The 26,964-nt window shown below is 42.1% G+C and overlaps 1 protein-coding gene across 3 annotated transcripts in view; it reads left to right on the top strand.

Moving 5' to 3' along the window:
- The window catches only part of STX8 (syntaxin 8), a 104,546-nt gene that overhangs the window by 762 nt on the left and 76,820 nt on the right, over nucleotides 1-26,964 (top strand). For all 3 annotated transcript variants that reach the window (XR_008821853.1, XM_056338772.1, XM_056338784.1), the window contains exons 3-6: nucleotides 3,364-3,458; nucleotides 5,191-5,301; nucleotides 14,585-14,709; nucleotides 16,155-16,247. Coding sequence is in view for 2 of the 3 variants with exons in the window: in XM_056338772.1 (XP_056194747.1) it covers nucleotides 3,364-3,458; nucleotides 5,191-5,301; nucleotides 14,585-14,709; nucleotides 16,155-16,247 (424 nt within the window). In the remaining variant the exon portion in view is untranslated. The remainder of the gene's footprint in view (nucleotides 1-3,363; nucleotides 3,459-5,190; nucleotides 5,302-14,584; nucleotides 14,710-16,154; nucleotides 16,248-26,964) is intronic.

Raw genomic sequence — 26,964 nt, 5'->3', positions numbered from 1 at the left:
GTAAGTCCTCAGCTTCCTGCCTCCTGGATGCAGAGGGACATGGATGCTGCCTGGATGGGCGCATCACCCAAGTAACATGGGCTGGAGCACGGCGGGGAAGGGGCTGGTGCTGCCAGCTGGGAATCTGCAGGTTAAAAGTTGTGTTTAGTAGTAGGAATCTGTAATTAATGGTGTGTTCTTTAAGATTTCCATAAAGAAAACAAGATTATAGTTTCTAAATTAATGGTAGCTTTTCAGCGTCACAAAAATGACTGGATTTAACAGTAACGAATCTTTTAGGTGTGCAGCAATGCTGGTTTTACAAAAAGAGAAAAGGAGAAGCTGTGGGAGTGTTGGGCAGGTGCTGCTGACTGCTCAGGGCTGTTGCTGCCAGGAACAGAACTTTTGTTAGAGATCTGAATCTGCGAGATGTTGAGGTGCATGTCAGCTTCTGTGTTCTCCTTTCAGTGTAAATACTGAATGGACATTTTTCCCCCACAAGGCTGGTTTGCTTCCTTTCTGTAGTGGCTGTAGATCAGATAAAAGACAAATTTTGCAGCCTTTTAAAGCTACACTTCTAACAAAATATAAGACCAAAATATAATGGAGATGATAACGAACTGTAAAGCTTACCCAGGAATATCATGCTCTCCACTTTTTCACACTTCCTGTTTAAAAAATAAAAGTTTTTCAGGAGGGTGCTTTCTTTAGCACTGAAAGCGTCACCCTTTCCTTCAAGAAGTGTAGGAGCTTGCTGGATTGCACACGCCATGCTTCATGCCATTAGCTTCTTCCTTGACTGCACTAAGATAAAAATGCACGCAAGCCCTTGAGTTAGTCTTTTGTAATTATTTGCATAATTAAATCCCCACTGATTTATTTTGTAGACTGTGCCCCTCTTAATAGCAGGTTGTAATGTGATGTATGATCACTAAATCATCTTTGCCAGTCTCTTTGATAGCTTTAAAAATAAAATTTAAAAAATAATTAAAGAAATATTTTTTGAAATGTTTCCTTTGAAGAAGACTGTGTAGGCTTTGTACAGTAGTCAGTGCTTTTTAATGAATGACTCAAATTTGGCACGAATTGAAAGGAGGTTTCAGAAGGCCCAAATAAGTGGTATTTGAGAGAAATGTTTTCTCTAGCTGTAGAATTGAGAGTGTTTAGGTCTGCTTTCAAGATAATGAAGTTTTAGAAATTGTATAGATATCCTCAAGCAATAGAAGACTAATAAAAAGATTGCTGCTTAATCCGTCTGTATTTATTATAGAGGACAAAGTTCTCTATTTGCATCATCACAATCAGTGATGTGTCCCAAAAACCCCCAACAAAACATTGTGTTAATGTTTGAAGCCTTTCTTGTACTGTAACTCTCTGAGGTTGTGTTTTATGGAAACATTACACGGTTGACTGACTTTTTCATAAAATCATTTTTTCCATGCCCGGTGTTTTCCAAGCACAGTTTCTCTTTAATCCATTAACAGTTAAAGATGAATATTTGGCAGCGTTTGATTTTACTATAAACAAGCTTCCAACAATGAGAGAGTTGTTTTCATAACAGAAATGCATGTTGAGAAATCAACGGCTGAGCAGTCATATATTCTGTGACTCCTGAATGTTTTAATGGAGTAAGGAGTCTTGGTACAATATTTGCCTGGTAGGGAGATTTTAAACAAGTTTTTATTTTTATAATATTTTGCCATTAGTGTGGCTAAAAAAAACTTACTGCTTATTTACTGCTAATCAAAAAATAGAACATAAAATTTAAAATGGAAAAGAAAAACAAACCCAACCCGGAAACCTGTGGGGAAAGATTTCAAGCCAGCACTTACCATCTGTGAACTCTGCTCTGTTGAGCTGATCTTGAAACTTCCATTGGTTTCTTTTTCTTTTTTCCTGTCAAGGTGGGGAGATCTTTTGTTAAAATGCTGCACTTTCTGGCCAGAATAGCAGAGGGTATCTGTACGTAGATGACATTCTTGTATACCTTTATGTTACTTTGCTGTTCTGGGTCAATTACATGCAGCATTCTCCACCTGGGCTTCAGTAGACATGAAGTGAAAAGTCCTTTTATTACATGACTGCAGAGCTAGAGGATATGTAGCAGCTTGAACTTTCCTAAAAGCATTTATTCCCCATCCTGACTTTGGAAATGTTGCCATAGTGTTCAGCTGCTTTGGGTCTGAAGGTGGATTTTGGCTGTGTGCTCTCAAGGCTGCCTCAGTGCCGTTGCATCTGCTTTCTGTTGTTGTATTTGGGAGTGTTTGAGAACAAGTCTCCAGAGTCAGGTTTAAACTTCTGATGCTATCGGGGGATTTTTTGGGATCTCCTGCTCCATCCCTGTCCAGATACCAAGTGCAGTTTAGCTGTAGGCAGGTTCCTGGAAGCACGGTGACTGTTCAGTGAGATGTTCAGTTGGTGTCTGCCTGCTGCCTCTGTGTCTTCAAGAACATAGGAATGAGAGTCAAAGCAAATACTCCTCTATTACTAGTCATCGCACAAAGCACCTGAGGATGCTAACCATTATAACCCACAGCAGGCTAATAGCTTGTGAAGCACGTAGTCTTAATTAGGATGACTTGCATATTTCATTGCAGTTAGTGTTTTTCCTAGTGTGTTCTGCATAACTGGAATGAAAAGAAATAACATTTAAGGAGGAAGAGCCCAGAGGATAATGTCAGCCTAACTTGGGAAGCGATGGGGAGAGAGGAGGAGGATTCCCACAGGCCTTGAGCTTGCTTGCAGCAGGGAAGAATGTGAAGGACTTAACTACCGTTTTTAGTAGGAGCAGACGCAACTGCTTTGGGCAGGTCAGTTGCGAGAAAAGGTGGGGAGTTGTAGGTTCCACTGAGAAGGGAAATGGAGGAATTCTGATTTTCTTTAGGATCTTTAGTTTAAAGTTTGGAGGAGTTCAGTGGAGGGAATGTCTGATCCTGTAGCAACCTTCTCTCTAATTCTGGGAGATGGGAAAGAAACCTGGTGGCAGAAGAAGCTAGCGCCTGCATTTGTGCTTGAAGATAGAGGAAAGAACTGGGAAACTAACTGGAAAATATTAAAATGTGCTGCAATGTTTGGCCCATCTAAAGGAGTGTGTTTTATAAAAACTTGAAAGAAGGCTCCCCATATTAAACAGTGTTAATGCATTAGAATAGTGTTTGCGAAACTAGTACTATTAATCTCATTATTTTGTAAGCAGTCCAAACCAATTAACTGTGTCGTTCCCTTGGTGGCTCTGAGGCAGGCTTTCTTTGTTTAGAGTGGAGTCCTTCACGCTGCTATAGCTCAAGTTAAATGTATTGTCACCTGCATGCAGTAGCATTAAATTTTATGCAAATATAACTTGGACTGAAAAAAAATTAGATAAATCTCTTTCTTCCCTTTCAGCTCAATGTGATTATCAGATCGTCATTGCAGAATCTCAGAGAGAAGATCGATCAGCTGAAGGACTTACTGCTTCGGGCTGTGTCAACACACCAAATGTATCCTGTAAACATTAACTCACTGACCTTTCTGTATTGTGTGAGAGAGTGGAAAAATATGCTATAATTGGTTTGCCATGCAGTTGGGGTTTTTCCCTCATTCCATTTTTAGAAGACTTTGTCACTAGAACTTTGTCCGTGCTGCTGTTTAATTTCACTGCAGCTGCAGTGCAGGAAGAGTTGTGAGCCTGGGCGTTTCTGGTGTGGTGGGCATGAGGCTGGCTTTGGTTATGTTTGTGTTGGAGAGAAACGTAACAAAATGGGCTGAATAATCTCAGAGCTGCCATCATCTTGCCTGTGCACTGTGCTGGCACAGCTGATTTAGTGGCTGGTTTGTGAGCTGAGATCACTCATCTAGCAGAAAACACGCTAATCTGTTATTTTCTCTTGGCTCAGTCACTGGCTGCAGGAATGCCCATGCTTGCTTGCAACAAGGAAGGTCGAGGCCTTGCTCAGGGTGTGGGCAGGGATGTGGCAGCCCTGTCTTGGACTAACTTGGGGAGCGATGGGGCTGCATCTTCAGAATAATGTTAGAATGCTAAAAATGTGCCTTAGAAAGAAATCACAGGTTTTCTTTGAGGAGTGTTACCCTGTGGCCTGGCTTGGGTTTGCTTTTCCTTCCATGTGTTGGGATAGTCAGGCTTAAGGAGTCAAAGTAGTCATCTGTCTCCCTGAAGGTATCCAGCAGCCATCTGGTTGATACCAGAATGAATGAATGAATGTTTAATTTCAAGTCTACCATAGCAGAAATCCCTTCTAAGCGTGAGCCCCCCGAGTGCTGTCCTGAAGGCCTGGGGTTAAAACTTCCCTGTCCAGTGAGTGCTTGAGAGCAGACGTCTGCTACTACTGTGGCAGAAAATGTAATAAATCAGTTCAGTTATTGCATGATCTTCTTCACAGTACTTGGAACAGGGTTAGTAGTCCTTCAGAATGTCACTAAGATTAATTAAAAAAAGCAAACACATGTCCCCCATTGAAGCTGCAGCACTTCAGGGCATCTTGCCTTTCAGAAATACTCCATGAATTGTTTTTCTGCTGCGTTGGTAGCTATCGGGGTGTTCTGCTGATGAATTACAAATGGAAGCAGGTGCTCAAAGTAAACTTTTGGTTGTTTGCTGACTACTTGGCTGGGAGCTACTCACCTGGTCTGTGTTAGGAGCCTCCAGTGAAATAAGATGTGAGGGAGCCTGCTGATTTTAAAAGCTCTTTTCTGTTTGGGCCTGCCCAGTTCATATCATAACAGTGTAAGCTGGAGCTTTTCTGAGAAGTCTTATCCTTCCCTGAACTTAACTCATGCAGTAATGTTGTAAATGAGATCAACTGCCCAGGACTGCTTAGTAATAAATGAAAGAAGAATTATGTGGGCATTTGGAGGAGAAAATGCTGTTCTTAGTACTTACGCTAATTTGGCAGTAAATAGCCTTCCAGTTCTCTTACAGCTTTGAGACGATTACCTGAAGATCGCTCCGTGGTTGCTGTATGAAACGTTTTCTGGGATATGTAAACTTCAGAAACACATTTAGAGTAGCAGCAGATTTCATTCAGAAAAATATGACCTCTCCTTTTCTTAGGTGTTACAGCCTTTTCCTGAGTTAAAATAGTTACTCTAGTTAATTTTTGATGATCATGAGGTCTGATTTATTTTAAGAATGTATAACAGGTATTATTTTTATTATATAAAATTAAAGTTTTTCAGTGTTTTTAAGTTTGGTCCTTAACCAAGTATCATCAGCACCCAGCTGGAGGGAGACAGGAGGCAGAATCTGGTGGATGACCTTCTCACACGACAGAAACAACTCCAGGCATCTTACAAGAATGAAGGCACAGAACCAGATGTGATAAGGTATGGCATTGTCACCTCAAATGAACAGTGTGATTTGTGCTTTGATTATCTCTGAAGATAATGTTAAATGCATCCATTGAAATAATTTAGCTCTGCATGTAGCGAACTGTGGTTTCATTTGCTTAGAAATTGTGTGCTTTTTTTGACAGTATCATGTATGTCTACAAAGCTGGGGAGGACGAGGGAATGGGGAATTGCTTGGAGGAGGTAATAGCTGACTAACTGATCTAGTAGAGTCAGTCACCGACTTGGACTGATGGGTGCCACTGTACAAGGTTGACATGAATTGTTGGAAAGAGAACTGTCAGGGTGAGGCTTAAGCTTCAAATGGTCCCCAAAGACCATATTGTGTAGCAGTCAGCAGGGGCCTTCAAATGGAATACATTTTAATTTCCATTTTGGTGTGTCCTTCACAGCTGGAAAAAATAATTATGGTTAATAGCCTTCAAATTGTGCTCTCCTGAGTTTTCAGTTTTCTCTCCTGTGTTTTCAGTGAAATCCCCACTGGTCGAGGGGGAGTATCCTGGGTTCAGCCTGGAGCTCTGTGTGTGCTGCACATGATCTAAAGGCTCTGCTAACGAGGCTTAGTCTCTTCTGCCTCTTCATCTGTGTTGTACACTTTGAGACTCATTTTTCTTTCAATGTGTTTAAACTGCCCAGTGAATGAATTGCTGGAGGAGAGAGAGGAGAAAAGGGGTAGCAGTAAATAAGCTTTTTTCCCCAAGTTCATGGCCAGGCTACAGACAACAAAATGAAGCTGCCATTTCCTCTTTCCTCTGCGAGCAAATGGGTGGTAGATCGATCACCTTAGCACAGGATTAGGACTATGGTATGTTGGAATTGAAGTGGCATGTGTTGAGGGACAACTTCAGATGCATCCTCGTGATTCACGGGGTGATGTGCTTTGATCTCTTTTAGTCTTGAGCCAACATTCACACAAAAAATGAAAAGCTCTGCTATCAAAGAGTGTGACTTACCTGTCTTCTGACCCCATGCAGGTCGCTAAATACTGCTCAGTGTGAGAGTTACCATTTTGGCTAAATTCCAGCACAGGTAGTTGCATTTGCTCTTCATAATTTTTCCCCTGCAGATTCAGGTAATCATCTGTCCTGCAAAATGATGCAGAAGAGAAGTGGAGCTGCAGGCTCTTTAGTTTTGCAGAGCTTGCTATATTTGCATGGTCAATGAAATAGTACTGAGTGTAGACTGTGACTGGTAAACCCTGGTTTTAAAGCCTTGTATTTTTAAAAAGGTGAACATAATTATTGGAAGTTTTATATGAATCACGACCATTTGGCCCAGGCACCTATTTTGCCGATGTGTGGCAAGCTTTAATGCAGCAGGCACAGACTTCTTAAGCTGGCTGTGGGTCATGCAGGGGGCTGTGCTCTGCCCTGTAAGCCCTGCACAATGCCGCATGTGTGGTCTGGGTCATGCGATGTGGCTGAGCGGAGCTTCCCCGCCTCTGCTGACCCGTGGCGTAGTGAGATCTGCCTCTGAAGTGTGCGCCTGTACTTCTGCAATATGGACATGCAATAGGAATACATATTTTAAAAGATTTTGAGCTTGTGCTTCAAGTGGCAGGTGTTTTCTAATACACTATATTCACTGGACCTTTTCTGTAGCAAATCAACAGCATTGCATTTTATACATGCACAAGTGAGGTTACTTGCGTGAGGGGAGAGTGTTAGAGCCCTCCTGAGAAAGTTTCTCACCTTTTTGCAATGTCAGGCCTCAGTCTTAGAACAAAACTTCATTGTAAGTCCTCACACTCTTGGAGAAATATGTGAGCCTTTTTGCTGATGTACTTTGAGAACCAGTCCTTTTTCAGCGCTATGCTCTCGAAAAAGGCAGAGACAGTTTTGAAGTTACTGTATAGTGAAAGATCGGGTACCAGTGTGAGTGCTGTGTCCTATCATAACTGTCGAAAATAAGATATTTTTCTTTTTCTAGCTTGTTTACTTTGTGTACCTTGAAGCAGGTGGAAGAGATATTAAAAACTTAATTGATAGTTTTCTGTGTTCACGTGTGTATTTGTGTTTTGTGAGGGTCTGTTCAGTAACGTGGTGTAGAGGTTGGTTGCTTTTGGCTTTTGTACTCCAGTGCAGTATTTGGTAGGGCCAAAGCACGTGTTTCACTTTGCGGTTTGTCATCTTTGCGTGACCAGATGTTGTCAGTGCAACACCTGCTGTGGAGGGTAAAGCTGCAGGCTTTGATCGAATCCATTAATTGCGCTAGGTTTGGCGTTCTCCGGAGTGCAGTGCAGAGATGCACTGGTGCTGGCTTTTACATCTATTGCTGAGTCAACCGAAACATGTAAAATAGCAAATAGGTAAAATGTCTGTGGGATCTGATGATGGGAGAAAGCTCTCATCGCCTGCTCGGAGCAGTGCGGAAGCTGATCTGACCTTCTGAAGTGTGGCTGTCCCTGCTGTAGCAGGGCAGCATTGGCATGTTACAGCTGTGGAGCAGACGGAGGGTGAAGATTCAACCCAGAGCTGCCCTGGTGTGAAGGTGGCGAGGCAGATTGGAGGAAAATATCAAAATCTCCAAGCTCCTTTGGAAATGATCAAGGGAACCAGTATTTTCCAGTGCAAGATAACATCAGAGACAGTAGACGTTTGCTGGTATTGCAAGGCTTGAAGTTTTATAGTTCTCTTTTAACTTCTTTAATTAAAAATGGTTAAAACTATGCCAGCTATTCTCTGCCTGATGAATTCACGCCCCTTCCATATTCTCCCTTGTAGGTCTTGTTTTCAGTGGTACAGGCAGAGATGTAGCCAGGGCCTGAAGCTTGTTGCCAGTGTGTCAGACCTTTCCCTCTTGCCTGAGCCTGGCCGGCACGTAGATTGGTACTGAAGGAGCTTGTCCCCCCCTGCCTGCCGCGCTGCTTGCAGGGACGGAAGACAACAGCTTCTGGTAGGGTTAAGCAGCTATTTACAGCACCGAGTTTCTCTAAAACTTGCAGCCTTCTGGAACAGCCTGCTTTGGATTTCAGTAGGCGGCAAAGGCCGCTCTTCAGTGTGTCTGAAGCCTGAAAGTCAGCTTTTCCCACTGCATTAGAAAAATCAGCACATGTTGTTTGATTAAGTTCTAGCAGTGACACTTTTCTCTGGTTTTGTATTGGTTTTCTGTATCTAATCCATCTCTGATGTGACAGCACACATTTTCAGAAGTCTTTTTCTTTCCAGCAGTCATTCCTTTCATTAACCTTCTTGCACCACTGATCACATATTTATTGTCCCCATGGCCTATAGCTGTGAGGGTTTCACTAGAATTAATCTTCGTTTATATTTGGTCACCATTCAGTGAGTTTTACATCCTTTGAAAACTGCTGTAAAGCTATTTCTGATTGTGAAGTACAGTGGCCTTAATGCTCTTAGTATTTATCCTAACTGACAACTTGGGCCAGAACACAGGGCAGGACGCTACATTACTTCGGTATAGCATGAGTTTACCTTCCGGCGTTGTCGGCATTAATTAAGATGCAACTGGAATTTTCCAGGGGAAAGGTTGTGCTGTTTACATGACTTTGCTTGAGTAGGGTCAGTTAAATTTTTTTTAATTGGTTTTCATTCAGCAGTTTCAGTATCTTCTCCCCTCTTTTCTCCTTGGAAAGACATCTGTGCAGGTTATTATGACAGAGGCTTTAATGGGGCAGAAATCCCCATGGTTTCACACCATTTGAAATGCAGAAGTGGAAAAGGCAACCAAAACCATTGACTTTCTGGAAGTTGTGTATCAAATTTTTATGGGTCTTTTAAACACTTGTGGAGTTGAAGGAATCAAGAATACTTCTCTTCCTGTCTGACCAGGTACAGTATGTAAAGTGTACGTCAGTCACCAGTGAGTAAATAAATTAACATGCCTTTCTTATTTTCTTTTTGAGTTTCTCAAAAAGAGAAAACTTTTGATAGCTGTGGGACACAAAACACCTTAAGTAATAGCTACCCTGGATAAACTATAGAAGAATCCATGTTCTTTTTTTCTTTAATGTGGGCTACCATTTTTTCTGTTTGAATACATTTCTGTCAGATTTGAGGTATTTCAGTCTTAATCCAAACAGGTATTTTGCCTAATGTCAAATAGGCATAGAGTGCCTGACTTAAATCAATAAGCCATTAGGCGCTTAAATGCTTTTGGGGATCTGACTCTTGTTTATGGAGGAGCAAATACTCTTTGGCAGATAAGATTAAAAATAGTTGTTTAAGTGCCTTTTTAAAACTCCTTCCTGATTTCCTTCCTCCCTACCAGTTACTGTTGGAAGCCTGCCCGGCTGCAGCTATGGCATCCTGACACGGGATGTGGTTAACCTTGCGTCTAGGGGATGGATAGAAAAGGTGGAAGAAGAGGCAAATTGTCAATACAGAAATGCATGCTTGAGAATGCCGCTGTCTTGAGTCATAAGATCAAATCTAGGGGCTGAGGCAGGATTTTTCCAGGATTACTGTGTCTTTGGCTGTGTAGGCATGAGCCAAAATGCTTGTAATTGTCTCAACACCCTCCTCATCCCCTGAACTGTGTCTCTAAACTTGGGTCATCTCCTGTTGTACCACTTGTCACCTGGGAGCACTCTGTAGGTTACAGTGTGTGCAGACGGCAGCAGCAGAGTACAGTGCCTACTCGACTACTGCAAAACTCAGGGGTAGTGGTGCCTACCCCAAATTTAAGGAGGATTCCAGTAAGATAGTGAAGTCTTGGTTTGGTCTGTGTTTTAAGGGACAGTTTGTATCTCTTATCTCTCAGAGAATACCAGAGTTCCTTAAGGACCTTGCTGAAGTTGGGACTGTGGTTATGGGAAAACTGTGTATAATACATGCATTTATAAGGAACAGCAAAGAAAGGAAACTTAACACCACAGAGAAAAATAAGTCAAACTCCATAATTGTAGGCATCGTGCTTCAGGTTGTGCCTGCATGCCTGTTATTAAAGTTTATTGCTCATTAGCCTCAGGAAAAAACATCAGTAGGAGGGCAGCTCTCAAAGCTGAGCTCTGCGCTTTATGTTTTGCCTCCTGAATACGCTCAAAACTACCCAAGTTTCCTGCCCGAGGTTTTTTCTGTACCAGCAGCATCACTGTTCCTCTGGCCTGGGTGTGCTAGGGCTGTAGTGAGAACAAATGCCAAGCCGAGACCTGCTTGGAGGTTCATGTACTTGTTGGTTGTGGTCAGGCAAATGTCCAGGCGTGATCGTAGTGCTGCATCTTGTCCCAAAAGCAGCCCTCTGGACGGCACTCGAGGAGGAGCTCATTGCCCTGGGTGCAGAGGTGCAAGTCACAGGTGATGGAATTTTTGAGCATTTTGTGGACGGGACTAGTCCCACAGGAGATTTGTCCCTTTGCCTTTTCTCTGGATGTAATTATACAAGAGGCAGCTTCTTTCTAGAGAAAATTCTTCTTTCCTGTAATTCTTTCGTTCCCAAGGAGTGCAAGTGGGCTGTAGAGATGAGGCTGTTTCAATGAGGGACCATGAAAGCTGTTACACAATATATTTAGTATTATGCTACGTCCGATCTTGCAGAGAAAATAAGGGACGGTGTAGAATGAAGACAGTAATATTTGACAGCAGGATTAATCCCTGATGGAATTGTTTCTTGCAGTGTATATTTTGAGGGTTTGCATAGGAAAGTGAAACTGCTGTGGAATAAAATGTGAGTGTAAATTTTGTTATAAAGGTAACCTTCCCTGGGGATGCTTACCCTGGCATAGGGATGCCTCCTCTGTGTAGTTCCTTACCACAGCCCAGCCACTCAGAATGGATGTGTTTTTCCAAGGTAAGTGTGCCTGTACAACAGTGCAAACACACTTCCAGCTTGTTGCTTGCCTTGTGCTGCTCCTCTGAAGGCACCTGCTGTCCTGTACTGGCATGAGGTGGTTGGGAGCCGCTTGTTGTGCCACGTGAAGCTGCCATGCCTGTGTTTTGGGCAGGAATTAGTGGTTCTGGAGGTGCTGCAAAGCAGCTGTCCTGCAAATCAGCTGTCTGGCATCCCACGTGGCAGCTAGCTTGTGCAGCTTCCAGTCATTGCAAGGCAGTGGGACCAGTTAACTGAACTGCAGGTAAATGGTGTTAAGAGCAACGTGGCGTTTTGTGAACATGAGAACACCAGTTCTTGTCCTGGTGGAGCTGGGAAGTCCTCTGCCAGCTGCAGGGAATGCTGCTCCTTCTGTGGGCTTCCACTGGGAGCGGTTCTTGTGGGGAAGTCTCCACCTGGGAAGGTACCTGGAGGGCACTTGCAAGTGCTTGTGCTTGTATGGCTTCTCCTGTTTTTTTTGGAGGGGGGAGAGAGCTTTTGTATCTTAAAATTATAGTCGTTTTGTTTACTAGCTTGGAGCTTCCTAAGGTACGCTGGCTGCCAGTGTGAGCAATTAAATCGTAAGTGAGAGAATACCCCAGCTTCTTTGCCATGCCTTGGAGAGTGACCTGTGAAGCCAAGCTGAGGTGCCCTGGGCACTTCAAAGAGCCCCACTTGTATAACTGTATCGTTAAGGGAATGTTCAAGTGATCATCCAACCAATTGTCATATGACCCAGGTTTTGTTTAAAATTCAATCTTGCTGATCAGTCTTCTAAAGCTGTAAGCCTTGATGTGTGGCCTTGGTCTAAAGTAAGTGCTGGTTGACTAATCTGAGTTACTTGGGAAGTTTTGTCAGAATTATCAGTGAAACAATGCCTTCTGGAAGATAAGCCCTCCCTTGTTAAGCGGTGACATAACTCCCTGATTTTAAACCCCATCATCTTTTATACTTGGGCGCATTGCTAAGCCTCGTAATTAGTTAAATCTGCTCCTATAATCAAAAGCTATCCGCACACTCCACTGCTCTGTGACGGTTTCAAAGATTTATGTGATTAACTTGGCGGAGGCAGTGGGTGGCTAATTGGATAAGCTTTAATCTTCACACCACCAAAGGGAAACATGGTAAGATCAGAGGAAGTAGGAAGTTATGCTGTGTTGTGTGGGAAGGTAGTTACCAAACATGTCAAAAAGATTATTGTAACGAGCAGACCAGTTGTCATGACCCAACCTACAAGAATAGGGCAGATTATTAGTGGTGAGGGAGAGCGAACGGTGCAAATTATTTCAAATTTGCTTGCCTTGGCGCTTTCTTAACAGGCAGAAACAGTTGTGCTCTTTTTAGCAAGCAAAGAGCTTTATATTCAGTTTGCTTTATTTAAGTAATTCTGTCAGATGTTGTTAACCATAGGTTTTGTGTGCTTGCTAATTGAACTGCTGAACTGGGTGGACTGTAATGATCTTTGCGTGTTCAGAAGTGTAATGCTTCTATTGTGTTCAGGTTTGTGAACCTGGTAGCAGTTGTGAGACTAGAAAATATCAGTATATTTAATCCCCCAAAGCAATGAAAAAAAGCTAGGTAATGTGTAAAACTGTATTTCATGTGTGCGTATCTTTGTCTAATTGAGCCAGATTCCCTACCTCGATAAAATACATGTAAAGAGGTGCAAAGGGCTGGAATACAGAAGAACCCCAGCTTGTCTTTCAGGTGTTGTCCTTGAGGGCCAGCTGGTGGTGGGCACAGCGGGGCAGTCAGGTTCCAGCAGCATCAGGATGGTTAAATGAGATGTTGTGATTTACCATAAATGCCTTTTAGTCCTGTAGCAAAAAAAAAATAATAATTTTTTTTTATTCTTTCAAATCCATTACCTTGACACGAAGTTGAATGAACAAAAAGATTATGGTGTCAAGAGCAATGTGGCGTTCCCGTGAACATGAGAACACCAGTTCTTGTGCTGGTGGAGCTGGGGAAGTCCTGTGCGAAGAGGCTGAGCGCTCGCGAGTTTAACTGGCTGTGAGTGCAATGGGAAGAGCATAGTGCGCAGATGAGGGCATATGTGCCTGGAAGTTATGGATGGCCCAAAACGTGCCTGGTGACAATTTTTCAGCAGAGTTGATTCGTCTCTCGGCCAGGAGATGTCTCTAGTTCACCGTGATTCCTCCAGGAACTCCTAGGCACAAGTTCTGGGTTTTGTTTGAATACCTTTGCTGTAAAACTTCAGGCATCCCTCCCCAGAGCTGAACCCCTCAGCAGGGTGCATTAACTCCCCCGAGCTCCACAGATACTTTTAACTTCTTTTGATACAGAATTTTGACCACAAAATTATTTCGAGCATATGCATGCTATTGTACAGCATTCCAGTATATCTCACAGAGAAGGGACCTGGACTCAATTTAAAAAATAAAAAAGCCTTAGTGTAATTAAAAAAAAAATGAGATTATGAGAGATCCTAAAAATGCTTACTGTTTTTGTTTTCTTTGGGAAAGAATGGGGCGAAGGTAAAATGAGAATAAAATACGGAGTTTAAAAAAAGCAAAGCTGAAAGCAAAACCTCTTACTTCTGCACTGCTGCTGAGTGATGACTCTTACCCCAGATCTGAGTTGCAGTCTTGGGTTCAAGTGGCTCACAGTCTGTCATATGATGTTTTTCTTGTAGGGAAAACCGATGAAAAGCTGAAAGGTAGAAACCAGAAATCTGGTATTGAGAAAAATATTTAAGTGGCATTTCATTTTACTACTTGAATTTATGTGCCCTGGATGTGAAAAACTTGTATTCTGTTGTAACCAGGAAAGTGTCTATAATGTGAACAACCTCAAGTCATAATTCTTTTAAAAGAAAACCCATAACTTGATTGCTCTTTCATTTAAGAGTGTGTGTGCCTGGCTGCTTGTTCATGTTGATGCCAGACTAGGAAGTGCAGGAGAGTAACTGTGAATTCCATGTGCGGTTTTTGAAATGCAGAAATGTTCTCTTTTAGGTTTGGTCAGGATTGCAGAAAATTAGTAGTCTCATCTGATTTGCATCTGTGCTAATGTGTTGATCCTTTTACTACTGGAAGTTTTCAGGCTGTACCGCAGTGTTTTCACAAGTTTGTGTTCACACAGCAAATGCATGAATAATATGTGTATTCCTATTAACCGTAATATTTTTGTCACAGTTTTGAATGCTACATGCATTTTCTACATGCAAACAATATTTAATATGAATATGTTATACAATGTGGTGTATATTTTGGCAAGTAGCTTAATTGTTCACTGCAAAATTATTTCTCTCCCTGCTTTACCGTGTCTAGGCAGTGTTATGGAGCCTGCAAGATGTATTTGTTATTGAGATCGTCGGATTCTTTTTGGCTAATTTCTTCTGTGATTGCAGAGAAACACAATGGAGTGCAATGAATATGTACACTTCCATCTCTGTCAGCCACTCTTGCAAGTGCGGATTATATGATGAGTGGGTTTTGTGTTGAAAGTTACTTACTGAGGTTATTTTCAGATCTAGCCTAATGACGGGAGGGGTCAAACGAGGTGTAACCAACCCGTGGCTCATGGAAGAATCTGAGGAAACCAGAGGGCTTGGCTTTGACGATCTCAGGCAGCAGCAGCGAAGGATCATAGAAGGTATAAGAGTCTGTCTATTTTTTATAAGCATTGCTAGGACTCGGAGGAGCCCTTATTAGACGGTCAATACAGTAACCTATGCTGAAGTTTTGTTACCTGGAGATGTCAAATGTGATAGTTCCAGGTGGTTGTTACCTGTACTTGCAGGAGCAGTATTGTGCTTGCAATATTCTTAACTGAAAGCATCTTAAATCAGATTTTGAGAGATGCACTTACAGGGCATCCCTGACTTTGACCATACTCATGGTTTTGGTTTGCAGTGGAGATCTCGCTAATTGCGGTGAGTGTGATGGTATTACTGCTGTGCTTCAGGCTGGGGTGTGTTCGATGTATTGTTGAATTGGAATGCGGCAAGAATTAGCTACTCTAAAAAGGGTCTTTAGATTTTGGCCCTCAAGACCCATAAGGAATCTCTAACCTTGGAAGTGTTGGAAAACCTCAGCCTGAGGACATCAGGTGGTTAATGGTAATTTCTCTGCAGTCAAAGTATTGGAAGTAATCAAATGAAATCAGGCTCCAGATAAAGCCCGCTTTAGCCTGCATGTGAAACAACATTTATAGCTACAGTTCAGGAGAACGGCCTGAACTCTGTTTGGATGGTCCAGGAGAAACCTCAAGCTCTGGTTTTTGATTCCACCGTAGGTATCCCCTGGGGAGGCTGAGAGGTATTCCTGTTGAAGGGAAGGGGGGTCTGGCCATCCCGTACAGTTTTTGGCTCCTGGGCTGCAGCTGGCTGGCAGTCTTGCTCTATGGAACATTGCTGCTTCGCAGTGTGTCAGTCCAGCCTCCAGCTTATCTCCTTGTTCTACTTGACAACTTCGGGCAACTGCATGTTTTGGTTAAGGTGCTTGCTAAGGGCAGCGTGGTACCTGCGGACTGGAATAGCAGAGGCAGTGTGGCTCTTAATAAAGGAGCGTCTGCAGAGCTGGTGGGAGCACATCAGCCTTCAGCTGCTCCCCCCATGTCCCCTCTGTCTGAGGCTCTTTTCCATGCACTCTCTATCCTCTTCCAGCTTTAAAAATCAGCTTGAATTCTTTGGTGTTTGCATCACCTGTTTGTCTTTTATTAATGATAAAAGTTTCTTGGAAAATTTAAAAAGGCTAATCAGGGATCTCTCTGGGTGTGCCAGAAAATCTCCTGCATTTATAATTGAGTAACAGCTGAATGTTGAACCCTTGGAATTTATTTTTTTTTTTTTTGTGGGGGACCCTCAGCTAAATGTCCTGGCCAGAGCAGAGAAAATAATTACCCATCATTCACATTATTTTAAGAGTGCTGTTGCCATAAGGATTAATTTTCATGTTGTGTTGATATATTTTTCTTAACTCATTATAACTCTTTGAGCACAGATTAGATATTTTTCTTCACTTTTTCATCTTTTACGGTACATAGCCTGGCATACTGGCAATTTTATTCATGTAATTTTATATATTTTTCTGGTGCAGAACAAGATGCTGGACTTGATGCTCTTTCTTCAATCATATCCCGGCAAAAGCAAATGGGGCAGGAAATTGGGAATGAGCTGGATGAACAGAATGGTAAGAACAAGATTCATACTCAGTTTGCCTCATTTTTATGTAAGATTGTGATTAATTTCCTTTTTTTCCCGCTCCTCATACAGCTGCACTGCTTTTTGCCCACAAAGTAACAAGACAATACTGTAAAGGTTTAGAAACAAACCACCACTACAGATTCCATCTGTTCATGGCCTGGTTGTTCTATCGTGTTTCACTACATACCCTGTTGTGCATGTACAACATAAAACGTTTGGTATATTTCTATCAAGCCTGCCTTTTGAAAGAAAAGATGGGTGATTATTTGCACGAAGTACAAAGTTAATTTTGTACTCTATTTTGCATTTTTCAGTTTTATGACAGTTTTTATGGTAAGCTTTTATGTGTTGCTGGGTTTCACTTGAGCATTCTTATTCTGCGTCTTTCCTTATTAACTAAATGAAAAAGCCTTGAGACAGCGATTGAAGGAGAAGCGTTGTATTGTTTGCTACAAATGATTTGGATTTTGGAGGTTTCATGGCGTTGAATGTAGGATTAAATTAAGTGCAATATTGAACTAGAAGAGTACCTATTTTCTTTAAAATGAGCCAGTATCCAAATGGTGGAATTGCTGTCCTGTTAAATGTGTTTTGTTACTCACTTAATTGTTTGCATGACATAAACTGTCCCTAGGAGAGCAGATCCTCCAGTCTTTCTGACTTTTTTATTTCTTACAATATGGTAATAGTTCAATTAGAGCCTTGGACCCCTGCCAGCTTTCTCCCTTGCACAAAGGCTTGAGCCATATGGTTTATCCTTGGGTTGTGTTGTACTTAGCCACTCAGAAGGTAAATGTCTTTTTACTTGCTAATAAATGATACGCTTAAATCTGCTTCTTCCTGGACCTGTATTTTTTCCCCGTTGTATTTCCCTGCATGCCTGCTCAGAGCGAGGGGGTTCCCGTATTAACAATCACGTAACATGAAGTACTACTTGGGAGCTCTGTTCCAAATGAGTGAAGTAAGAGGACAGCTTTCTTGTGTTTGCCTTGCATACATGGCTAAATCCAGGAGGGCTATGAAATGTCTAGAATATGTCTTTGTTTATTAATCTTAAGGTTGTTAAGAAACGGTTTGTGCAGCTGGCAGAAACTATGCTTAGTGCTCTTGTCATATTTTGATCCTCTGCCTCATGTGAGTAAAGACATTTTCAATTAGAAATCTTGGTTTCGTAAGTTTATTCTATTAACTGTTGTTTAAAAAGTCATATTAATTGCTTTTTTGCTCTAAATAGAAAACAGGTGGGAAGCATGAGCATGTTTACTAATTCCCTGTGAAACCTTGGTTTCTCATCAAGAAAATATATGATCTGTGTCCCATTTCCCTCTGTTGGGGGTAGGGGAAGGCTCCCCAGCTCCTTATGTTTTTGGGACCCTGAAGGTAATGTGTATAGTACCATCGCATTCCTGCGTGACCATGCCAGACTTTTTCTAGCAATGAAGCCTTGAAACATGTGTGAAATAGGGAATGCATTTAACCCTCCTTTTTACAAATAATGCAAATAATGCCAGTTTTGTTTGTCTTACAGATAGTTACAAAGCCTAGAGCAAAAATCTTCATGTTTTCCTGTGAGCTCTTTTTTGAGCTCCAAGCAAGCCTTTCTCAAAAGATGGAAACTTTCCTGAGTGCTCAGAGTAAAAAGTGCCGAGGATTGCCTGTTCCTGACAGTGGGCCAGATCCTGGGGGAAGAGAAAACACCCAGTTGCTTCTGCTTCTCACTTCCTAGAATCGTGAGAATAAAACTTGCCAGCCATGCAGAGTGCATTGTTTGTAAACGTTTAAGCAGTCTGAAAAAGGTGGAACATGGCCTGACTCTTACAGATGGGGGAACCAGATCACACATCGCTATTGAGCACGTACAACTCCCATGTTTTCTCTGATTTTATTAAATCCTTTCCCCCCACCCCCGGGTACAGGGGGATGTGGTCGGGCATTTTGTTGCCACTATTACACTGGAAAAGCTGAAATCCCCAGCAATACTTTCCAAGGGCTATTTTCCCTTTGCACGTCTTATTTTGTGCCCTGTGCTTAACTAGTTACAGATTTTTCTCAGGCGTGCTGCCAATCTCATGTCACTGTTACACGATCAGGTTGATGAGGATAACTGCCCTGTAATTTCCCGACTTGGAATCTCTTTCCTTCCTAGTGCTGAGTGATAATGGCATTGTCTGTATTGTGGGGAGGTAGGGGAAGCTCATCTTCATTAAGTGCTGCGTCAGTATTTCTTTTTATTTGAGTCAGGTTTTCCATCAAATCACCCATTTTTGCAGGAAGCTTGACTTCCACTTCCCTGACCTGTTTTGGACGTTCCCACCTTCTGCAAGTAATTAGGTGCCTCTGACATTAGTTTGTTCTGACATTATGGTAAAATATGGCATAATTCTGAAGCAGCTGGTAATGTCTGATAGTTAATGAAACGGACTTTAGGGAGCTGGGTAACTGTACTTATTTTCCAGACAACTTTTTATTCAGACCTGCTTTTTTCCTCCCCGAGCAGCTCAGGCTCGCTGTTCAGTTGAGATATTTGCACTTCCCAGCTCTTTGAGGTAGCCCGAGGCATTTTCCGTTGAGTGCCAGTTGGTGTAGCTGTGCATTTGCAGATGCACAAGTAGTGGAGGCATCCCGATTAATTATGCAAAGTTTACTTCTCGAGTAGAGCTGGTACACGTAAATTCTTTTGTGTTTGTTAAATGACTGAAAAATGATTAAACTTTGCTTTTTAGAAGGGTAGTTACTTGGCGGTATCTATTTTTACTTCGCTGGTGGGCTGACAGGCAGTGACGAGGAGTAATGTTTGAGGTTTGTAAGAGGGCACCCTGCAAATGGGCCCAGCTGTGGTGGTGGCTGTGGTCTTCAGAAGTTGGCCCTTCTCCTTGGGCAGACTGCGTGACGCCAGCCTCCCTTAGCTTCATGTCCCTCGACACTTGTCTTTCGGCCAGTCTCTCTGAGCTTCCTCTGCAGTCAGCAGACACCAGCAGGGGTTGCTCAGGTGTGATCCTGACACATCCACCTTTGGGCAGGGCACAGCTTGTCCTGGAACAGCCCATTTTTCCCCACCGATCTAAAGTGAGCCTGGGCTGGGATGGAGGTGATTCTTTGCAGACATCTGCCCTAAGTAGATGAGTCCCATCCTCTGATTTAGTTGCAATGCATCCAACTTTTAATTGGAGTCTCATGTCGTTCTGTAATCAGATTTTCAGTATAGCTCTGTCCTTCAGATTTTATGGCTCTGCTCAAAGCTGATGGTCCTTTTCAAACCTCCTGAGCATAGTATTTTGCACTGATGAGCAAAGTAGAAGCAGGGTACCAGGAGACGTTGTTTTGTTCCAGTCTCAGGCATCTGCTAGCAGTGGGAGAGATGGGGGATTAGCAAAAGAATTTTCCCATCATTAGTTCCAAATTTGGCCCCAGAAAACTTTCTGTAATCCTTTCATCTGTTACAGAAAAAAAAAAAAAAGAGAGAAAATAGTGTAAATGGCCTCTGGCCTTGTTGATGAGGCAATCTAATCTAGTGCAATAATTTTAGAAGAAGGCTTTAAAAAAAATCTGAATGCTGTTTGTTTTACCCTTATAGAGATGTTGTTTTCTCATTGTGACATGCTTGCATGAGAATATAGTGCTCTGTGATGGGTGGTAAATATTGGTAGCTTGCAAAATTTGTCATGTTTGGCACTTCTACCATGTTGCACTCTATTTGGTATACGCCATTGAGGACAGATTTTTTGGCTTCCAGCTTCTTTAAAATTTATGTCAGAGCATAGATATGTTCATAAATAGATAAGCTGCAAACCCAGGCCACTGTTTTAAGTCCTCTTACTGGTCAAGAGAATGCTGTACACAGAGTGAATATCCAGGATGTTCTTAAACAAAATGGAACATTGTAAGTGAATGACCTCTTGTAATGCTGCTTTAATTACATAGTTATGTAACATTTTAAATTTCTTGTAAAAATGAAATTTCTAAAACCAACGAAAAATTGAAGTATTGTGTGTTTTAATTTTTTTAATAGCTTTGCAAATACGTGTTGCTGTGTCACCTCTGGCCGTAGTGGGTGGCACACAAGCCTCCGAGGTGGACTCAGCTCAACCTTTCATTCGGTGCCAGTTCAGTAGTCAAAGCCTGCGACTTGCTTGGTGCAGGATTTTTGTTAACCTGATGCGCTTCCATCAAAATGCAATTTAGAGACTCCAGTTGAGACTAGAGCCCTGTTCTAGCTGTTGCTTTGAACACAGAGCAGTGTTCTTGTAAAATCAAAGAAAGCGAGTGAAAGTATTCTTGGTGATGCAGAGACTTGTTGAAAATAGCATTGGAAATGATAGTGCAGCAGGGATGCGATTTGTGTCTCCTAGGGCAGTGTTCAACTACAGCTCTGTCGCCTCTCATGCAGATAGCCCAGTTGGTATATGGACAGTAAAATGCTTCTCCTAAAGATTATTTTACATGGCTATTGCGTAATCTAAAAGGAACCCTGAAGTTGTTTCACATTTCTGTCTATTAAGAACATTTTTGCTGTAATACAAACTAATTAGCATTGTGTACAGAATATGTTTGAGTTACGAGACTAAAATCAATGGGAGTGTGGCAGAATTACGTCATTGTTAGGGTTAGTTTGTAAATAAGAAATTATTAAAGTTCAAATCTTAAAAATTTTCATCATCTAGTCTAAACAATGTATGTTTTCATCATATAAAGTTACAATCCTGCATGCTCTGACCCCCTTCTGAGATGGCCTGAGTCCTGCGGTCGCTGGGATTTGAAGGTGTTCAGCATTCCTTGGGAAAGGCTGAGCACCAGCAGGTTCAGGTTTTCTAAAAACTTCCGCAGAGAAGCATGCGTTTTTAATACTTAGATGTAAAATAACTATCCATAGCCCGACTGACCTTATACTGTGCAGTTAGGTTTTTATTTTGCTTCCCGAGCTTATTGTCTGGAATAGAAATAACTTCAGTTTTATTGGGGAAATGTTTTGTCTTTATTGCATGCTATTGAGTTGGATTTAACTCTTCTTAGGGGAAAAATTAACACCTGTGTTAAAACCTTGTTTTTTGTCACAAACAGTCTAAACAGTGCAATACTTAGTCTCAATATGAATACTCCGAAGTTGGGGAATACCAAAATTGACGTTAGATGGCACTTCTTGCATGTATATCTAGGCTTAAAATGACTGCATGTGGTTTTCTGCAGGCCCTGCCTAATTTTGTGCTAGGACTTGATCTTTTCTGGGGTTGAATTGACATAGTGACAAAAACTATTTGTAAGGTCTCTGGCTTGTTTCTTCTGGGTGAGGGAAAATGTTTAGTGAATAAGGCAAGGGCTGTAAGAGATTTTGTGGCAGCAGCAGTAGCAAAGGAGGCTCAGGGGGGATCTTATTGTTCCCTACAACTACCTGAAAGGTTGGAGATAGGTGGGGATAGGTCTCTTCTCCCAGGTAACAAGTGATAGGACAACAGGAGATGGCCTCAAGTTGTGTCAGGGGAGGTTTAGATAGGATATTAGGAAAAATTTAGTTGTTGAAAGGGTGGTCAAGTATTGGAACAGGCTGCCCAGGGATGTGGTGGAATCGCCATCCCTGGAAGCATTTAAGAAACTTGTAGATGTGATGCTTAGGGACACAGTTTAGTGGTGGACTTGGCAGTGCTGGGTTAACAGTTGGACTTAATGGTTTTTAAAGGTCTTTTCCAACCTAAACAATTCTGTGCTTCTGTGATAAACGTTGCCTTAGAGCATGAAACTATCATCTCTGCTCCTGCCCTGGAGCTCTGTGTGATGGTGGTTGACCCATCTTCACCAAGCTTTTGTAGAAGCGATTCCCTTCTGTGTGTCTGACTTGGCGTTGCAGGATCTAGTTTGCTGAGGTTTTGAGCACTTAACATAAATTGGTGTGGGCTGTGCTCTGGGTGTAATGAATCATGGAATGGTTTGTGTTGGAAGGGACCTGTCAGGATCTAGTCCATACCCCATGAAGTACTGGGGCATATAGAATCATTTAGGTTGTCAAAAGACCTTTAACATTGCTGAACCCAACTGTAAACCTAACACTGCCAAGTCCACCACTAAACCATGTCCCTGAAATATATGAAAATAGATTAAATACTATTTGGAAGGCTATATAAAGTTTGGTTTATACATGGCTTCTTAAAAAGAGGTTCAAGCCCTCTTTTACTGAACATCCAAAATAAATCTTAACTATTAATTTTCTTATTTTTCCTTTTGAGTTGGGGATGATTGTGTTTCATCTCCCAAGGAAGCTGTCAAAATCAAAATACACTCATACTTACTGTCAGGAGGGCTGGTGTTGGAAGGTTTGGGAGGAAGCTTTTAACTCCTTAGAGCAGAGTTGGGGTTGTGTGGAGTCCATAAGGAATGCAGCCTTGTGCTGGATGATGAGGGTAAAACACAATATTTGGTACCTGTCAAGGAAGTAAGCCCTGCCTGCGCTGCCTGCTGAAGGAGCTGTGTAGTGAAAACTAAGGTTACACTGAATTTGCATTGAATTGTAAAAAATGTATCTAGACAAAATAGTATTTACAGCATTTCCTAATCTTTGAAGTACATGATGTTGCTGCTTCAGTGTTTCCAGTGCTTATCTGTAAAACTTCTTGGTATTCTTAAAAAGAAAACTGGAAAAACAAGGGAAGTCACTGCAATATATGGATCTGTCTCCAAGCCTGGGTCAGCAGCCAGATGAGAACACCTACGCAGGGACCTCTGCAATGCGGGCTGACAGGGTAATTTTACCGGTGTTGGATGATGTGGAGCAGCATGAGAGAGGTGTGAGATGTCGTGCCTGCGGGCTTCATGGACGGTTGCTGACAGCAGAGGTAAGAATAGGGAGTAAGCATCTTTGTGCTCCCTTTCAGGCTCTAGTGGGATATGTTTCTAGCAGTCAAACTCTGCTGGGAGAACTCTATAGCAAAACAACCTATTTGTAAGTATTGATGAGATGACAGGTCTGCAGTGGCTCTCACGTAAGTCCTTGTTAAGAGTCAGTTGTGCCAAATGAGTTTGGACTTACTCTGTGGAAGATCCTTGTGAGTAAGGGAAAAGAATTAGGTGTCATTTTGACTTAGGAATGGCTTTGATGCTGTCTCACGAGACTTTCTTGTAAGTAGTCTATGGAAGCATGTGTTCAAACGAATAATCTTCAATAGATATGTTGCTGACTGGATAATTAAACTCGGAAACTAGGAATTGGCTGTTCATAGTTGGAATAGAAGTATGTCTTGACTTGGGCTTTGTGGGTCGTTCTGGTTCTGTTCAGCATTGTCGTGAAGGACGTGGATAATGAAGCACGCAGTGTGCTTACTCAGCACCTGCACAATACAAAGGTGGGAAAGGCTGCAGCTATGCTGGGAGTAATGCTAGAATTCCTCTAAATGATCTTGAGGGACTGGAGTGAAATTCTGTCGGGCTACCTGCGAAACTTGACTCTTCTGTAAGGTTTAATAAAATTAAAGATGAGTATAGTGTTTAAGGTCAACTCTTAAACATGAGCAAATAGTATAATATTGTGCAAAACGCTCTGTACAAGCCAGTGGTTGGAGATATGAGATTCTTCATTACACTTGGCCCTGAGGAGGCAGCACACAGGTTGGGCCAGACCTCTTCAAGGTAACGTGGACCTGGGGAGAGGACCCAGAGAGTAGGCAAAAGCATGATTCCAGGCACTGAGGCATGACCCACCAGGAAGGATGAGCTGCTGAGGTACCTGAGTTTGGAGAAGAGAAGGCTGAGATGGGAACACAAGGTTCTTGGAGAATGAAAGAAGTTGGTTTGAGAGAGAGGGGAGAAGTCTTTTGCTGATAGGTTGGGTCTAGGTCAAATGGAACAGGAAAATCCTTCCAACAGCAGTGAAATGGCCGTGCCAGGAGGTTGGGAAATCCCTGTCATGGGACATCTTTAAGAAGGTCTGTTGTTCCTGACAGCTTGAGCTGAGTTAGAGCAGATGGACTGGACAACTTCTTATTTTCTGTTGTGACCTTCTCTAGCTCTTTCTTTCCTATCTCTTCTACAGCTTGACTTCCTTCAGACTTCTTGTTCTGTTGCTTTTATTGAGTTGATCTTTAATCTCCTCTTCTGGATGTCTGAACCTCCACTTTTGAAACCGCCTGTCAGTATTTCAGTAGTCCAGCGTTCTTGCTCAACTAGTTCCCTTTCTGTGTCCTTTTCCATCTCCCTTTAACTTCTCTGTGGCTTAATGTGAAACCATTGGGGTACTGTAGCTCCTGAGGCCACTGGAGACTCTTAACGTGGAAAAACCAGCATTGTTCTGAAATGACTGAGATATTTTGGCTGACACTTCAATATTATTTTTTTTTTTAATTCATCTGGAAGCAGACATCCAAGTTGGGAATCTTGAGCCCGAGTCGTTAAAAGTTTTTCATCATTTTAAGCAACTGAAAATAGGGTCTTCTCATGGGAAGCAACAAACAGCCTTAATAGTGCGTCATGCTACCGAGCCTGCGTGTATATTTTTGTTACACTCTATGTACACATAATGCTGGGAGATGATACTTTTGCTTTCGGTATTTTTTTACAGCTTGACGCAGTGCTTACAGAAACAGATAAACCAGCAAGGCACAACCTGGATGAGGATAAAAGCGTTGCGCTTCTGCAGTGTGGCTGGGCTTCTACATACTCACACACATACACAATGAGCCTGTCTGGCCTCTTGGCATGGTTAGCGTTTTTCCTTGAATAGTTCAAGCCGTAAAATAACTGTTCAACATTTGTCTTCTCAATTATGTGGATTTTTCCACAGTTAGTCAATCCCTACCTCACCCACACCGCGGTGGGGAGGGGGGAAAGCTGTCTTCCTTCATCCGTCTTCATGGTGATCAGAAATGCTGGAGAAATTACCGCTGAGGAAAAATGAGTTTCAAAATTTTTTTTAAGTCTTTCAGGATTTTTCAGTAAGAGTTATGATCTTAAACATTTTATTTGTTAAGTCTCGTCTTCAGTTTTCTAGCAGGGCTTATGGAGAGCTCTAGTAGGGATATATAAGCCTCAGTTTTTAGGAGAAGAGAGTTTCCCAGCTGCTGCTTCAGGCATTTGATTTAAACTGTTTAAAAAGAAAACAAAACCTAGCTGTAATTGTAGATATTTCAACACTGTGGTGATTTTTTTTTCCGTGTTAATTTAGCTTTTCCCCCTGCTCAAAAAATCTCTTAATTGAGACCATAGAGAGGGGATTTATTTTCCTAGCCTGCTTTCCTACTTTCTTAGGGTGGCTGCCTGTCATGCATTGTAAAGAAGCAGAAAAGCACAAACCCAGTCAGTTCTCCTTTACAGCCCCTCCTTTACGGGCGATTTTGGGAAATTGCATACCTGTCTGTGAGCAGCTGAAATTATTTATCCTGACCTCACAGTTGCTGCTTGCAGAAAAGAAAGGCAAGAAATAAATTGTCCCGTGCGGAACAGCCTTTGCTAGAAAATCTAGGAAACTGTTACGGGAGTTTCTGTATAATTTTATTTATTTTACCTTCATAGATAATACCAAGGTATTATGTCGGGCTCGTTCTCCTTAAGTACTGTCCCTCTGTTTTTTGGCTGAATCGGGGAGGGTTTCAACTGCCTGTTGGAGACAAGGGTCCCAAATGCATTCTCGCTTGTGTTTGGCGTGAATGGGATGTGGCTGCTGCAGTGTTTTCAAATGATAACACATCGCTGTCTCTGGGCAAAATTTTATTCTCGGATTTTTAAGCAACACTTAGACTAAAAATAATGTTTTATTTTTAAATATTTGCTATTTGTGGCAATGAAATGCAGCTTGGGTGTTTATACTTCAGTTTATATTTTAAAAGACTAACTTTAGTGCTTCGTCTCTCCCTTCCCCTTTTCAGAGGATTTTTTGAGGATTTATGGATGGAAAAAAGTAGGTGACTGCTCTGTCCCGTATCACTTCAACTTGCTTGCCTAGCCATTATTGGAAAGAAGGTGATATTCAGGCTTGAAAGGAAGTCATGCTTGGTAGGAACCATATGCTCTTGCGTCATGGTGATTTCGGTGAGTGGGCTGTTGGATGCTTAATAGGCTTTTAATAGATTTCCCAGAAAACTTGTAGGGTTGAAACCTGAACGGTTACAACACAGGAGAGAATAAGAAAACCATGTTTCTGGGCATGTTGTTATTGTGAGGTATTGCTGGAATCTGAAGAGTGCTTTGAACTGGATTTACTCACCACCGAGCGGGTTGGTGAGTGCTCTCCAGCAGATTCTCCTGGTTTTCCCATTACCTCCAGCTCGTCTCTCCTCCTGTCTTTGCATGGAGAAACTATCCTTTCTCTCTTGTTCTCCTAGACATTGGGTAGAATATATTGCTTCTCCAATGCTTATATTTCAAGCCCGAAATCACTGGTGCTGCCTTGTTCAACATTAGACTGGTGTCCAGCACAACTCAAAATATCGAGGGCATTGTTGCTCCCAAATAAGTTGGGCTTGGGGTGAGACAACACAATTCATAGGTGGGTAGATTTGTCATGCAATTCTTAAGTGTTGGATATTAAAGAAAGTTTTAAGTGTCTGTAGGGTTTGTGGGAACTGGGTTTTTTTTAGAGTGTTTTTAGTGTCTTCTGTGCTTAATGCCAGGTAGATACAGTATGAAAAGGGGTTTGGATGCAGTGGTATGAAGTTGAGGTGAGGTGGTAGAGCAGGACATACTGCTAATTATCAAAGCTCAGGTTTTAAGTTGGAGGTGGATTGAGA

This window comes from Falco biarmicus, chromosome 1, assembly GCF_023638135.1.
Source record: "Falco biarmicus isolate bFalBia1 chromosome 1, bFalBia1.pri, whole genome shotgun sequence".
In the NCBI taxonomy this organism is placed as follows: Eukaryota; Metazoa; Chordata; class Aves; order Falconiformes; family Falconidae; genus Falco; species Falco biarmicus.
Note: the sequence above shows the minus strand (reverse complement) of the source record. Positions and strands in the feature narration are given on the sequence as shown.